Source organism: Aspergillus bombycis, assembly GCF_001792695.1.
Source record: "Aspergillus bombycis strain NRRL26010 chromosome Unknown contig00011, whole genome shotgun sequence".
NCBI classification, from domain to species: domain Eukaryota; kingdom Fungi; phylum Ascomycota; class Eurotiomycetes; order Eurotiales; family Aspergillaceae; genus Aspergillus; species Aspergillus bombycis.
Genome location: NW_019170013.1, coordinates 392,567 through 405,945, shown reverse-complemented (window position 1 = coordinate 405,945; position 13,379 = coordinate 392,567). Strand labels below are relative to the sequence as shown.

Genomic DNA, 13,379 nt, shown 5'->3' with positions numbered 1-13,379 from the left:
CATGCACGGTTCAAATGTGCTCATTATGGATCCAAATTGATCGATCACCCGGAGTATCCGACATAACCGAATCATCCAGACATCTGTCCTCTAAGGGTGCCCATTCTTCAGGAGCTTTTCTTCCACGCATGTTTCTTAGCTGCCTCTGTGTTTTTGAATGGGAACCCCGCCGTTCTCTTGTCTGCTCCCGTCTTCCGGCTAATCTTCCCATTACTGCTTGCAAAGAGTACACACCAGAGCCCAATGGAGGCCGTCGCCGAGTACCCGATCATCCCTATAGCAAAGGCAGTGTGACCTGAAGACAAGTACCGGGTATAAGCGTAGAAGGCAGAAAATCCCTGGAAAAGGGATGTTACGATCAACGTGGGGATGGCATATGGGCCCTTGGGATCATTGTCTTCTGTGGTCACTGGCTCCGACACCGTGGAGTTCAAAGGGATCGATCCGTCAGCATCACCGTTAGGACCGCAATGGTGAGCAAACTAAGCCCAAGGCAGCGTGCGAAGTATATCTCCATCTCTATAGACGGGTCAGGGTGAGTTCTTTCAAGCTATGGAGCCAATTACACGCTGTCTTGAGTAACCTGGCATAGTATGACACTTACCAGAAGCCGATCTGGTCTCATCCAACAGCAAAGTTGTCATGATCTGCGGAATGGTGATCAAGGATATGCTCTGCAGCGAGAGCCATCCCGCTGTGGAGTAGGTATAAGCATAGAATACCTGTCGTGGGACGATCGTTAGCTGCTCTTTGTTCAAACGCGGGGCTGGCAGACCATCAATGAACATACATCCATGATGGGATTGGATCAATCAAAAAAACTTATAGATCAGTCGCAATTTACAAAAGCTGACAAGAACTGTTACCACTTGTGCCAACTGATGTGAAAAGAAGGAAAAAAGAGCAGGCAACAATCAACCGGCGGAGCTTCAGGTCTGACATCATAAGTTCTCCTGTTTTTGTCTTGTTTGCATTGGAAGCTTGCCCTCTATAAACATGGCCATTCTCTTTTTTTTTTAGTTGTTTTCTTCTTTATGTAAGATGCCTTAAGTTTAACCATTTATCTCGTGTCTAGTTCATTTATTCATGCATATGTTGGAAAAAGTATGATATGTCAAAGGGGCAGTGTTAACGCCGTGCAATAGACCAAAGCCGGGGAAATCGATCAAGACGAGTAAAACAAAAGAGACTCAAAATCACTGGTTCATCTGGCTGGCTCGCAAGTACCTAGCAAAGCTATGATCCTGATCGGATGGCCCGCCCTTAGAATCGGCAAGTGCATCCTGATACCGCTGAGAGAGCCCATCATTATTGGCAGCTCGAGGAACACTCGACTCATCCTCACTATCATAATCATCCTCTTCAGGCTCGTCGTAGTCTCCTCTCTTTTTGGCAGCCGCGAGTTCCTCTTCCTCCTCCTCCGCTTCACTGACGGTTTCCGCCTCGTTCTCGGCACGTTTGCCCTTACTAGATCCAGAGACATTCATATCTTTCATCAACTTACCCAGTTCCTGTTCCCGGTGGGCTGCTTGGGTCTCTTCGCGCTCCTTCTTCATACGCTCCAGTTCCGGTTTGTAGTCACGCTCGAACTCCTGACGTTTCTCTTCGACAGCTTGGAAGAACTCGTCAATGCCGTCTCCGGTCATTGAGCTCACACCCACGATGTTCAAATGCCGGTAAAACTCTTCGAGCATCAGACTCATGCTGTTCAGTAGCGAACCCATGTATCCACTTCCTGACCCGAAACCTCCAGCACCACCCTCTGTTCCGAAGGCTCCCGACTCCTCTTCTTCCCGCAACGCCTGCTGGAAGGCGTCAAAGTCGGTCATCCACTCCTTTGCAAACTCGGCATCCTGAACGTCGGTTTTATTGAACACCAGAATCATTGGTAGTTTAGTCTTGTAGAGAATACTGCAAGCGTAAAGCATATTACTCATAAAAGTACTCGTGGAACTTGCCCGCGGGGTATCAATCACATATGCAATCACCGTGGGAAACGAGGAAGCCAGGGTTTCAAGCAGGATACTACCCGATGCACTCCATACAAAGACTTCAATCTGTCCGGGGGTGTCGACCAAGATATGCTCGATAGGCTTCGCAGATGGGTTACTTGGGTTCGGGGCGGTACGTTTCTCCAACAGCGTGATAATCTGATCCACCTTCGTTGCAAAGAGGTTCAACGAGGTCAGAATACCACCGTTGGGGCCCAAGTTGTACTGTTTCATGACCTCTTTGTAATTGATGGAATCACGGATATCAATATTACTCTCAAACGGTACGGAATACACGGCGGGGTCCAGATTCAGAACGTAGGGAATCTTCTTCTGCGAGTGGAGGTACGAGTTGATTCGCTGCATGAAAGTCGTCTTTCCGGAGCCTTAATTTGAAAGATAAAACGAGTTAGTGTCACCGTAGCATCGATCAAGAAATCATCTATCTTTGTTACCTGCCATGCCCACGCAGACAACGGCCACGGGTGATTGCGCCATGATGAATAGCGTCAAGTAAAATTTCTCTCAGTGCTGCACTTTTCCCGTGTATAAGATTGCTCAAGTAGTAATGACTCTCTAGTATGTATCACCGCATGAGACACGGGAGAATGAAAGCTGTGTGATGGTCGAGGAAATAAAACAAAAAAAACCTAGGAAAGAAAAATTCGAAGAGTTTCTTCCAGACGCGCGGGGAATACTTCTTGAGGATCTGCTCGGGTGGAGTCCAAAAGGCCGGCCAGACGTCATTAGCGCCTTTTCCGCTTTAGTCTTTTGTTTCGGCAGTTTCGCCTTTCGAACTTTCACGACACTACATGTATCACACCGCACGGGTCACTCCTAACACCAGTAACCATGACTCTGGAGGATTTTGAAAAGTCATTGGTAGAGGATCAGGAGAGACGGCACGAAAAGAGCGACAAAGAACGGCATCGACATCGCGACCGAGACCGCAGTCGGGATCGCTCAAGACATCACCGCCATCATCACCATCGTCGCCATTCGTCCAGGTCCAGAGAGCGTGAATCCGATAGGCACAGAGATTCGCGACACAGGGATGAGGACAGACATCGCCATAAACGATCACGCCATTCTACCGACCACGGAGACGATCGCGACCATGCCCATAAACGCCGACATCGACATGAAAGCCGAGACGACGAAGCGTCGGCCCCGAAGGAGGAAGTTCAGGAGGAGCCGACTCGCTTAAAGAGAGATGCGTGGATGGAAGCTCCATCGGCGCTGGACATTGACTACGTGCATCGGCGTGATACGACGCGCTTGGAGGAGGAGCCAAAGCCCAAGATGCTGCAAGCAGACTTTGAGCTCAAGATACATGGCAGGGAACTGAATCAACATTTGCACGATCTTAAGGACGGAAAGGCATTAGAGGAAATCCAGGAAGAACAGGCGCAACACGATGTTGACTACACCTTCGGCGACTCTGGCTCACAATGGAGAATGACCAAACTGAATGCCGTTTACAGGGAAGCGGAGGAAAGCGGGAAGCCGGTGGAGGAAATTGCTATCGAGCGCTTCGGAGATCTACGTTCCTTTTATGATGCCCGGGAGGAAGAGGCGGAATTAGATCGTCGCGAGCGGTACGGTGAGGGCTACGTAGGTAAAGAAAAGCCATCAGGTGAACTTTTCCAAGAGAGAAAGCTACAGGAGGGCGTCCACCGGGATACACACGAGCATGTCCGGAATCCTGAACAGGAACTAGAAGCTCACGGCCAGGGCAAACCGATCGATACAGAACCACCACAGAATACTACGCAACCCCTTGACTTAACAGCGCTCAACCGTCTTAAGGCGCAGATGATGAAGGCAAAGCTCAAAGGCTCTCCTGATGCTGGTGAGCTTGAAGAGCGATACAATGCCGCGGCGGCAGCCATGGCGAACCGGAAGGACCCTGGTGTTGTGGTGTTGGGGGTCCAGCAGAGCCGGATGCTTGCTGGCAAGAGAAATGAAGTCAAAGCTGTGGATACTAAACGAGGCCGGGAGAGGGGCCAAGTAGAAGAGAACGAGGATATGAGCATTGAAGATATGCTTCGCGAGGAGCGAAGAACCCGAGATCAGTTAGGAGGAGAAGGAAAACGGCTTGCGGAGAGAATAGCAAAGGATGCCAAATTCGAGGTAAGCTCCGCAATTGGAACCCATAGTCGCATGCGAGAAACTGATTGACTTGACCAGAATGATTTGGAGTACATGGACGACAACGCCTCCAAACTAGCACGACGGGTACATCAGTCTGAAATCAACCTTAAGAACACGACTATCAGTGAATTCCAAAAGATGAACCGAATCTTGGATAATTGCCCACTTTGTCATCATGAGGACACGAATACTCCGCCTATTGCCCCCGTGGTATCTCTGGCGACCAGGGTTTATCTTACTCTTCCCACAGAGCCGGAACTCAATCAAGGGTGTGCTACCATTGTCCCCATTCAACACCGGACGAATCTTCTAGAGTGCGATGATGACGAATGGGAGGAAATCCGCAACTTCATGAAGAGCTTGACCCGCATGTATCACGATCAAGGCCGCGACGTTATCTTCTATGAGAATGCAGCCCAGCCTCATCGAAAGAGACACGCGGCAATGGAGGTGGTGCCCTTGCCATATGAGCTGGGGGAGACTTCTCCTGCCTTCTTCAAAGAGGCTATTCTCGCCGCAGACTCAGAATGGTCTCAACACAAAAAGTTAATCGACACGCTGGCGAAATCTAAGCAAGGATTGGGCCGATCCGCCTTCCGCCGTACGCTGGTGAAAGAGATGCCATACTTCCATGTCTGGTTCGAACTGGATGGAGGTTTAGGGCATGTAGTCGAGGACGAGAACCGCTGGCCCCGAGGCGACCTCTTCGCACGCGAAGTCATCGGAGGAATGTTGGATTTGGCTCCCGATGTGATCAAGCGGCAGGGCCGCTGGAACCGTGGAGGTGATCGACGAGTTGACGGGTTTAGGAAGCGATGGAGACGATTCGACTGGACGAGGGTGCTTTTTGAGGGGCAAACCTAAGTTCCTACTCTCCATGTTCATTCGACCATAATCTAGGGATTTTAGAAGCCTCTTGTTACCATGTATCTTTCTTCTCCCGAAGCGGATTAATCAAGCACGCCGTTATTGACCATAGCGATTGTTGTAATTTCCACCATGTTGCACCTTCATCTGTATGAGCTGGTAACCGTTTGTGCACCAGGATCCTTTTGCAGAACCACCCTGGAAAATTCGGGCCAACCCTGATATCAATACTTCTGACGCCGATCCATCCATCTTTCGCCTCGTATCGGCGGGTTTCCGAACCTTGAATAAGTCCGGGGGCACGGCGGTTGATAGTCCAGTTTACCCGCGGGTACTCACTCAATCGGAGATTCCCATGAATAGAGCCGTTGTCATGGCGGATATCTCCGACATGAGCGGCGACTCTCCTGAGAGATTCAATCGCAATCGCAACTCTCGTGTTACGGCCGAGAAAGTTGAGGGTGAGAATGCGGAGTAATCCCGAACGCTGAATAGACTCGAGTTGGAGAATAAATTCCAACCAAAGGGGACATTCAAATGATAAGAAGTGGGGCACGTGGGGGAAGTTCGTCGCTGCGCCGGAGGAATTCCTTGTCGTTCTTTCTCGTCTATTCCCCTCCTTCGCTTCTTGTTCTTCCTCTATCCTTCTGTTCTTTTAGTCCCAGGCAAAGTGCACGCCCGTGGTCTCAGACTGACCTGAATTACCTCTTTGCGATTGTTGTGGCAACAGCAATTGAGGCGAGACACCCCCTCGGGCAAACATTATATCAACTTCCCCGCGCCTTATCTCCTCTCGGGTTAATTCAAGTGCGTGGTGAACTTCTCTTCTGACTCATTTTTTCCCTTTTAATGTAGAATTTGCCTGTCCAACAACTTGCTAACCGGGGTTGTTCTTACAGAAGTAGCAAATATGGCTTCGTCCGATACCAAACCTAAGGTTCTGCTCCTGGGAGAGATCATCCAGTACGGTTAACCCCCACTTTATTCTATACAACGGTCTTAGTATGTGCCAAACTAACGATATAATCCAGCGCGCACACCACATGGCAATCCCTTGGTGATATTGCGGAACTAGTCAAACCAACCGCAACCAATCGGGCAGAGTTCATCCAAGAATGTAAAGACGGCAAGCTCGACGGCGTAGTCGCCGCATACCGCACCTTTGACTCAGTGAGCATCACCGGCCTGGTAGACGAGGAAGTGGTGAATGCCCTTCCGAGCTCGTTGAAGTACCTGGCCCACTGTGGTATGTTATCCCACCTCCCATCTCATGCTATTACCCATGTTGAACACAAACTAATGGGGCTATACAGGCGCCGGATACGATCAAGTCGACGTCCACGCCTGCAGCGCTCGCACACCCCCCATCCGTGTCTCAAATGTCCCAACAGCCGTTGACGATGCCACCGCCGACGTAAACATGTTCTTGATCATTGGAGCTCTCCGCAACTTCAACACGGGCATGCTCGCCCTGCGCGAGGGCAAGTGGCGCGGACAACCGTCCCCTGCCCTGGGCCATGATCCCGAGGGCAAAGTACTGGGCATTCTGGGAATGGGCGGTATTGGCCGAAACCTGAAGAAGAAGGCCGAGGCGTTCGGCATGAGAGTCATCTACCATAACCGGCGGCAGTTGACAGAGGAGCTGGCCGGTGGGGCTGATTATGTGACGTTTGACGAGCTGTTGGCGCAGAGTGATGTGATCAGTTTGAACTTGCCTTTGAATGTGAGTTTTCCACCCAAGTAGCCGTCCACTACTACAGTGGGTGTATTAGATATGGGCTAACTTATCTGGGTCTCTCACAGAAAAACACTCGCCACATCATCGGTAAGCCCGAATTCGACAAGATGAAAAATGGCGTCGTCATCGTGAACACTGCTCGTGGTGCCGTTATCGATGAAGCAGCCCTCGTTGACGCCTTGGACAGCGGCAAAGTCTACTCTGCCGGTCTGGACGTCTTCGAGGAAGAACCCAAGATTCATCCGGGTCTGGTCCGGAATCCCAATGTGATGCTGGTCCCCCATATGGGAACTTGGACTGTTGAGGTATGTTCACTAGTCCTATCCATCCAACATTGACTGAGACTAACTTGTGGCGATGTGATAGACTCAAACCGCCATGGAAGAATGGGCCATGGAAAATGTGCGCTTGGCGATTGAAGCTGGGAAGCTGAAGAGCCCTGTTCCCGAGCAGGCTGACCTATAGATTTGGCTGAGTGTGAAGCGTTACGTTGCATCCTTTTTGACTTTCGATTGGACTTGTACATGGACTTTATAGAGGGTCGGGACGTCTGGTTGCGTCGGTATATGCATATACATAGGGCGGCTTTCAATGCGGGACGATTACAGGAATGACATTTGTCGCGAGACATCCTCCAACTGAAATTTCAGTTGGATATGGTTTTTCAAAAAGCTAGATTTGAGAAAACTGTACAACAAATCTCTCATCATTGTATTTCGTAAGACTTGTGCACCCTGAACGCCATGGTGCTGTCGTGCCCTAATTGCGGACAGGACAATGAATAGCAATCAACTCCTGAGCCATGACGTCCTCCATACCAGGAAAACCAAGATGATGATAGAGGAAAAAATATAGTCACTGAAGATAAAGGATATGGGTCGAAAGGAAGGAACAGGTCTAGTTAAACATCATTAAAAAAGCCAAAAAAAAACTTCGCCGGCAGTGTGCGATGACTCTTTTTCCCATATTACAAAATCCACGCCAGAGTCATCAAATGCAAGTCGGACAAAGCCCGAAAACTATTTACTCCCGTGATACGAACCAGGAACGGACCACCATACCGCAAATACGTTTGATGACTTGCGTGGTGCCTTTCCCACCCGCTTCTTGTTCGAGGAACTTCTGTGCAACGTAGAGCTTAGCCCCGGCATCCTTCTCGTTCGTTGTGATGGGCTGGGGGAAGCTGCGCGGGAAATCTGCCCAGCGCTGTCCGAGATGACGCGCGATAGCGATTGAATAGATAACATCACGGTTTTCAAACGTATCCAACAGCGTGCGGCAACGACCTAGCGTATCGTCAATTTCTTTGGCTGAACTCGCCTCGTTGTCATGGAGCGTAAGAAAGTGGCCAATTGCGCTCCAGAAATCCAGCGATCGTTGCGCTAACTGATCTGATAGACACGGCGGATTTGTGGGCGTTTCTCTGGCAGGAAACTGGGCTAAGGGGTTCGAGTCCACATGTTCGCCCGTAATCATGGACTCAATGACGTCCAGTCGTTTAGAAGAGGCTAACAAGTCATAATCTTGGCCATGACTTCCATTCGATACATTCATAACATGACGCATAACGCCATGGAACTCCAGACCACGGACGCTTCAAAGCTTTCTAGTCGTGCTATGACATTCGGATCATTGATGTTCTGATCGTTGAATGCCTCAATTAACGCCGAATACTCGGCCATGAGCTGCGCATTGGCCAAAAGGTGAGTCAAAGCCTTCTCCTGGAACCAACGCGTCTCGAAGAATTTGTCAATGGCAGGAGCATATGTGGCAAGGAACACCGCCTTGATTTCTTCTAAGCGGTTCGGTTGAATAGCAGTGATAGGATGAGGTGGGGGAGGAGGGATCCCTCTCAGCGCCAGAAGATCACTGATTTGGACTTGTTTCACTAAACAGGAGATAAGCACAAGAACGGGCGTAAAGCCAAGAAAACTCAGATCGAAAACGAACCTCTGAAGCTTGTAGGGTCCGAGGATGTCGTGGTGTTCGCCGGATTGACAGTAGGCTGCAAGCCACCCTCTACAGCATTCTGTACACTGGCCATGTTCGAAGAGCTGTTTCCGTCCAATGTTGGATCGATGGGTGCGCCGTAGTCGTATCTTTCGGTGGACGTGCTGGGAGACTCGGACGGAGCAAAAGGCTGAGAGACCGCAGGCACGTAACCCGGAGGAGCAGCAGGGTATGTTGGGGTCGACGACGAAGTAGAAGGATCTTGCGGGTTGACCACCAGAGACGGATGTGGATTCGGAGCTGGTTGTATAGCAGAAGGAGTCGGCTGTTGTTTAAACACCGGATCGTAACCTAAACATTCACGTTTACTTTTGACGCAGTTTCGGCAGACGGGATGGCCTTCGTCGCACTAAAAGTATTGCCCACCGTCAGCGTTAATGTGGGAAAAGGAATGACACCGGGCGGTATTGGATAATTTTCCACGCATAAAAATAAAGCAAGAAAACAATAATAAAGGCAACAGGATTGGGCTGTCGGGCGGGGAGGAAAACAGTGGGCAACAACAAGCGACACCGCGAATGGCGGGGTTTGTTGCAGGCGAGCCGAAGGCAGAGCTTGCGACACAAGCGAAGCGACCACAACACATTTCCTTCCCCGACGCCCACCAACCAGTTGCTCAAACTTCCCCGTCCACAATAAATGGATTAATAGCTTCTTGATCTGATCTTTCACATCACGTACCTTGATTCTCCGTTTTCGACATGTTAAACAGCCTGTTTTGGTTCTGCGCTTGACTTCCTTCTTATGTCGGCCGCCAGAGAGCATCTTGTTCGGGTCTCCTGGGAGTTGATACCGCATTTGCGCACTCGAATTCATTCCCATTTGCCCAACGTTGTTGGATATCCCGTCATGTACTGGCCTACCGAAGCCATTGCGGGCATGGGCGATCCGATGGGGGCTTGCGGAACATGCGACGTCTGTCCATGGTCCATTGTCTGCATCGAGGGTGCGTTCATCGGCGTAGAGCCGGCTTGATGGTTGTGATACATGTCGGAGCTCTGCTGCTGGTATTGTTGCGACTGGGGTTGCGACTGCATTTGACCCTGCTGCTGTGTCTGCTGGGGTTGATACTGTTGTGACGGCGCATGCTGCTGTTGAGGTACATGTTGCTGTTGCTGCTGCTGATACTGCGGCTGTGATTGCGGTTGCGCTGGTTGGTTCTGTAGTGGAGGTAGGTGGTGCGAATGTGTACCATTGGACGGCAGCTGCCATGACGAGTCGGGGGCAGGGGAAGGTCCTGGCTGTTCACCAATATTACTACCAGGTGTTGCCGAAACATGCGTAGTAGGCTCCGGCCCGCCGAGTCCTCCGTCATCGTGTTTTGGGTCCGGATCTTCAAACGAGAAATGTGTATCTGTCCCCAAGCCTCCGTCTGTAGCTGGCAAGGTAGTGTCTATCGGAGGTAAGGATGTGTCAATTGGCGGTAGAGACGGTATTGATGGGTCCAATGGCGGAAGCGTTGTGTCTACACTTGTCACAGGGGTGTCCATTGCTGGCAGAGATTTATCTATTGGGGGAAGAGAAACATCCACGGCTGAAAACGTAGAATCTTCGACAGAGGTGCTCGTCGGTGCAGCCAGCGCATCGGTTGGTTCGGCGGCCTGTTTTGGCAGTTCGCCAGGTGTGCTTGCAGGATCTGCCGTCTCCGCCATTTTTCTTGTGGTATGATCGTTTAAGAAAAAGTATGCTATCGCGCGAAAATGATCCCAGGTATTGATGGACGTCGGGCGGGATCGATTAAAATTTGCAGGCACGAGCCCTCACGGTAAGGCCAAAACGAGAATATCCTCGATGGTCGATAGCCTTATCCGTAGACCAGAATGGTGTGTGCCTGTCAACAAGCGGCGCTCTAACTGCGGTTTTAAAGGCACTGTTAGCCAACCAATATCAACGCAAGTTGAAGTTAATCAATCCGCCAATAATATAATATGTATCTAAGCCCAGAGACATCCGTCTCAGGGATGGGAACAGTGGTATTCCAAAGCAGGACCGAGGAGACATGGTTTCTTCCGGGTTGCGCATAGCACTGGTTGGAAATGTATTGTGATGCTGCGAGAGCTGTCTGCGTATGGCAGGCCCGTATGCATCTTGCTATTCAATGAGAATTGTAGAGATGTATAGTCACTCTTCCCAAAGATTCACACTCAGCCAGGACCATTAACATTATAGTCACCCATGACTTTGGGGATTGTACGCGACTGGATGAAATCTTCCGCGGTGCTGACAGCACGGAACAACCACCGCGCATCGCCAGGTGCAGTCTCCATATGCGACACTGAAACAGAGAGTGAAGGGCTAAATCTTCAGGAATGCAGCGAGTGGAATGGCTGAGGTTTTCGGGCTGATAGAGGGGAAAGAGACGTGTCTCGGATGCGAGTGACCGGGGACAAGCGATGAAACGAAGCTTTCTCGTTTACTTACCATGTACTGGTCCAAATAAGCGAAAAGAAGCGAGCCGAAATACTATTCCACCAGAACTATGAATTCGGGACCAGACAGTCTCCGCATTTGGAGTGGGTTGTGACGAGGAAAGTTGCGATAAGGTCGTTGCGCGACAAAAGTGAGACTTAGCTTAAGGGAAAGAAAGTCTCCCCGGATTTTTGTCAACGCTCCCAAAGTTGCAACGGAAGGGGAAAAAAAAAATTGACCAAGACCCAAGACAGTGGCAATACTACAACAACACCACGTTTCTCTTTTTTATATCAGTATATCTTTCTTACAACAACAACGACAACAACAACACCACGAATTATTGGTTTCTCATTCAACCTTAAATATACTGTGAATCCCCTCGGATGGTACTATCTCATCAAACTAATTCAACAATATTATATTATCCCAGGCCGACTCTCTGCAATACTCCCCAATACGAGGTTCCCTTGTCAACCTCGGAGAATTTAACTGGTAGCCACCATCGGAGATTGATCTGTTCAAAGCATGTCCTTTGAATCATACTCATTTTTCCACACCAGGTCTAATTCTCCTTGTGCACAATCCCCATTGGAGAATAAAAATAAGAAAGAGAAACCTCGAGGTTCACTCGAGTAGATGTCGGTGCTTGATCCACTCCACGGCTGAGTATGTAGAAGCACGGCCCGGGCTCTCTTCCGAAAACCCGCGTTCATGATCCATCTTGTTAACCAAGATCTATCCATCCACGGTCCGGGGAGAACGACGGCGATCCAACACTATAGTTGACTCGGTATTCTTTCCGTAGACAAGCCATTCATAATGCATAACTAGAGCCTTATCGCTCTGTAGTCATTCCTGGTATATCTTCTCCTTTCTCAATGGGTCCTTCTCACTTAGCTCTAGCTGAGAGGGTGTCATGCTTTGCCCCTGGGTCAAATATGTTCAGGATACGACTGGTTGTGGACCGACAAATTGACACGAGTATGCGCATGAACCACTCATCTGGTACAAAAAGCAGCGCAGTGTAGACGAATTACAGCGCATATCCAGTGTTGGTCTATTTTCTCATAACCTTTGGCTTGCGCTTCTTGAAAACGACGCCCGTACTGGCTTCCTCTGGTTCGCTCTTAACCACAGGCGCAGGAGGCGCACCAGCAGCTTCAGACGGTTCCTTTTCAGTTTGCGGCGTCTGCTCAGAATCTGCAGCTGCAGAGTCACCCTCGCCCTTAGCCGGAACATCAGCAACCTCCTGATCATTCTCCCTCCGGGTCGTCTCAGAAGCCGAAGATTTCGCTTTCTTGACATCCTTCGTAGACTCCAGAAGGGCATCCAAATCCGTATCGTCTTGCGCACCGGGATACTCCCGAGTCCTCGACCCCCAACCCTTGCTAACAAACCTTTCCGCCTCCCGTTTAGCCTCCTCCTCTTCCTCATCCCCCTCATGCTTGCGCTTGCGAACCCCAAGCGAAGAACCCGTCTTCTCTCCATCCGCGCCAATCACTTTCTGGGAAACCGTCTGCCACTCCCCGGCCAGGGCCATATCGCCACGATACTCGTTCGGAATCGCAACACCCATCTCCGCCAATTGCGCCATCTGTTTTTTTCTCTCGTCCAGGGAAACTGGCCGTGGTGGCGCTTGGGGAACTGGCGCGGCTGGTTGCCAGGAAGCTGCATTGCCGCTTTTTCCAGTAGCGTTGCCGGAGACAGTTTGTCTTAGTCGTTCAACCTCATTCTTGGCCCTCTGGGTTTCCCGCTGTTGACGCTCGTTGTCTCGGTGAATGTCCCGGAGGAATCGCTTCAGGTTTCCTTGGTGTTTGCCCGTTGCTTCATGTTGGGTTTTTTCGAATGCTGTATCTCGGATGAAAATCTTGCATTGTTTGCACCAGTATCTGGGCTGTAATTATGTTAGCTGCTTGGGTTTGGTGTCTTGCAGAAAAGCTTAGAGAATGATGCGAATGAAATTGGAGAGTGATCAAAACTTACGGCTGACTTCCAATGCTCTGCCATATTTAAAGGATTGTTCTTCGTTCAGCGTGTGGAAGATTTCCGTGGTACATGAGTTATTATTCGATAGTTAATGATATCACTTTTATTGCGACTCAGCGATAAATGATGCTTCCTGGGCGCGATCGGAGCTAACCCCGATGTAGTGATCACGGGGTTGGTCACTGTCACATGGAAGTATATATTCACTTTTTTTTCAGATT

The 13,379-nt window shown here is 50.0% G+C and overlaps 5 protein-coding genes across 5 annotated transcripts; 2 read left to right on the top strand and 3 right to left on the bottom strand.

Moving 5' to 3' along the window:
• Nucleotides 1-1,196: 1,196 nt before the first annotated feature.
• ABOM_002376 (putative ATP binding protein) lies at nucleotides 1,197-2,489 on the bottom strand (the record flags this gene model as incomplete). The annotated part of the gene is made up of 2 exons (XM_022529506.1): nucleotides 1,197-2,377; nucleotides 2,447-2,489. The coding sequence occupies 2 exons, from the start codon at nucleotides 2,487-2,489 to the stop codon at nucleotides 1,197-1,199; spliced, it is 1,224 nt and encodes a 407-aa protein (XP_022392830.1).
• Nucleotides 2,490-2,843: 354 nt separating this feature from the next.
• On the top strand, nucleotides 2,844-5,009 carry ABOM_002375 (putative cell cycle control protein (Cwf19); the record flags this gene model as incomplete). The annotated part of the gene is made up of 2 exons (XM_022529505.1): nucleotides 2,844-4,124; nucleotides 4,182-5,009. The coding sequence occupies 2 exons, from the start codon at nucleotides 2,844-2,846 to the stop codon at nucleotides 5,007-5,009; spliced, it is 2,109 nt and encodes a 702-aa protein (XP_022392831.1).
• Nucleotides 5,010-5,922: 913 nt separating this feature from the next.
• Nucleotides 5,923-7,215, top strand: ABOM_002374 (D-mandelate dehydrogenase-like dehydrogenase; the record flags this gene model as incomplete). The annotated part of the gene is made up of 5 exons (XM_022529504.1): nucleotides 5,923-5,975; nucleotides 6,044-6,258; nucleotides 6,326-6,735; nucleotides 6,816-7,055; nucleotides 7,117-7,215. 5 exons carry the CDS (start codon nucleotides 5,923-5,925, stop codon nucleotides 7,213-7,215), a joined length of 1,017 nt encoding a protein of 338 aa, XP_022392832.1.
• A 558-nt stretch (nucleotides 7,216-7,773) lies between these two features.
• Nucleotides 7,774-10,412, bottom strand: ABOM_002373 (putative C6 finger domain protein; the record flags this gene model as incomplete). Its single annotated transcript, XM_022529503.1, has 4 exons — nucleotides 7,774-8,284; nucleotides 8,344-8,638; nucleotides 8,701-9,109; nucleotides 9,624-10,412. 4 exons carry the CDS (start codon nucleotides 10,410-10,412, stop codon nucleotides 7,774-7,776), a joined length of 2,004 nt encoding a protein of 667 aa, XP_022392833.1.
• A 1,817-nt stretch (nucleotides 10,413-12,229) lies between these two features.
• On the bottom strand, nucleotides 12,230-13,179 carry ABOM_002372 (putative formin binding protein; the record flags this gene model as incomplete). The annotated part of the gene is made up of 2 exons (XM_022529502.1): nucleotides 12,230-13,066; nucleotides 13,156-13,179. 2 exons carry the CDS (start codon nucleotides 13,177-13,179, stop codon nucleotides 12,230-12,232), a joined length of 861 nt encoding a protein of 286 aa, XP_022392834.1.
• Nucleotides 13,180-13,379: the final 200 nt, after the last annotated feature.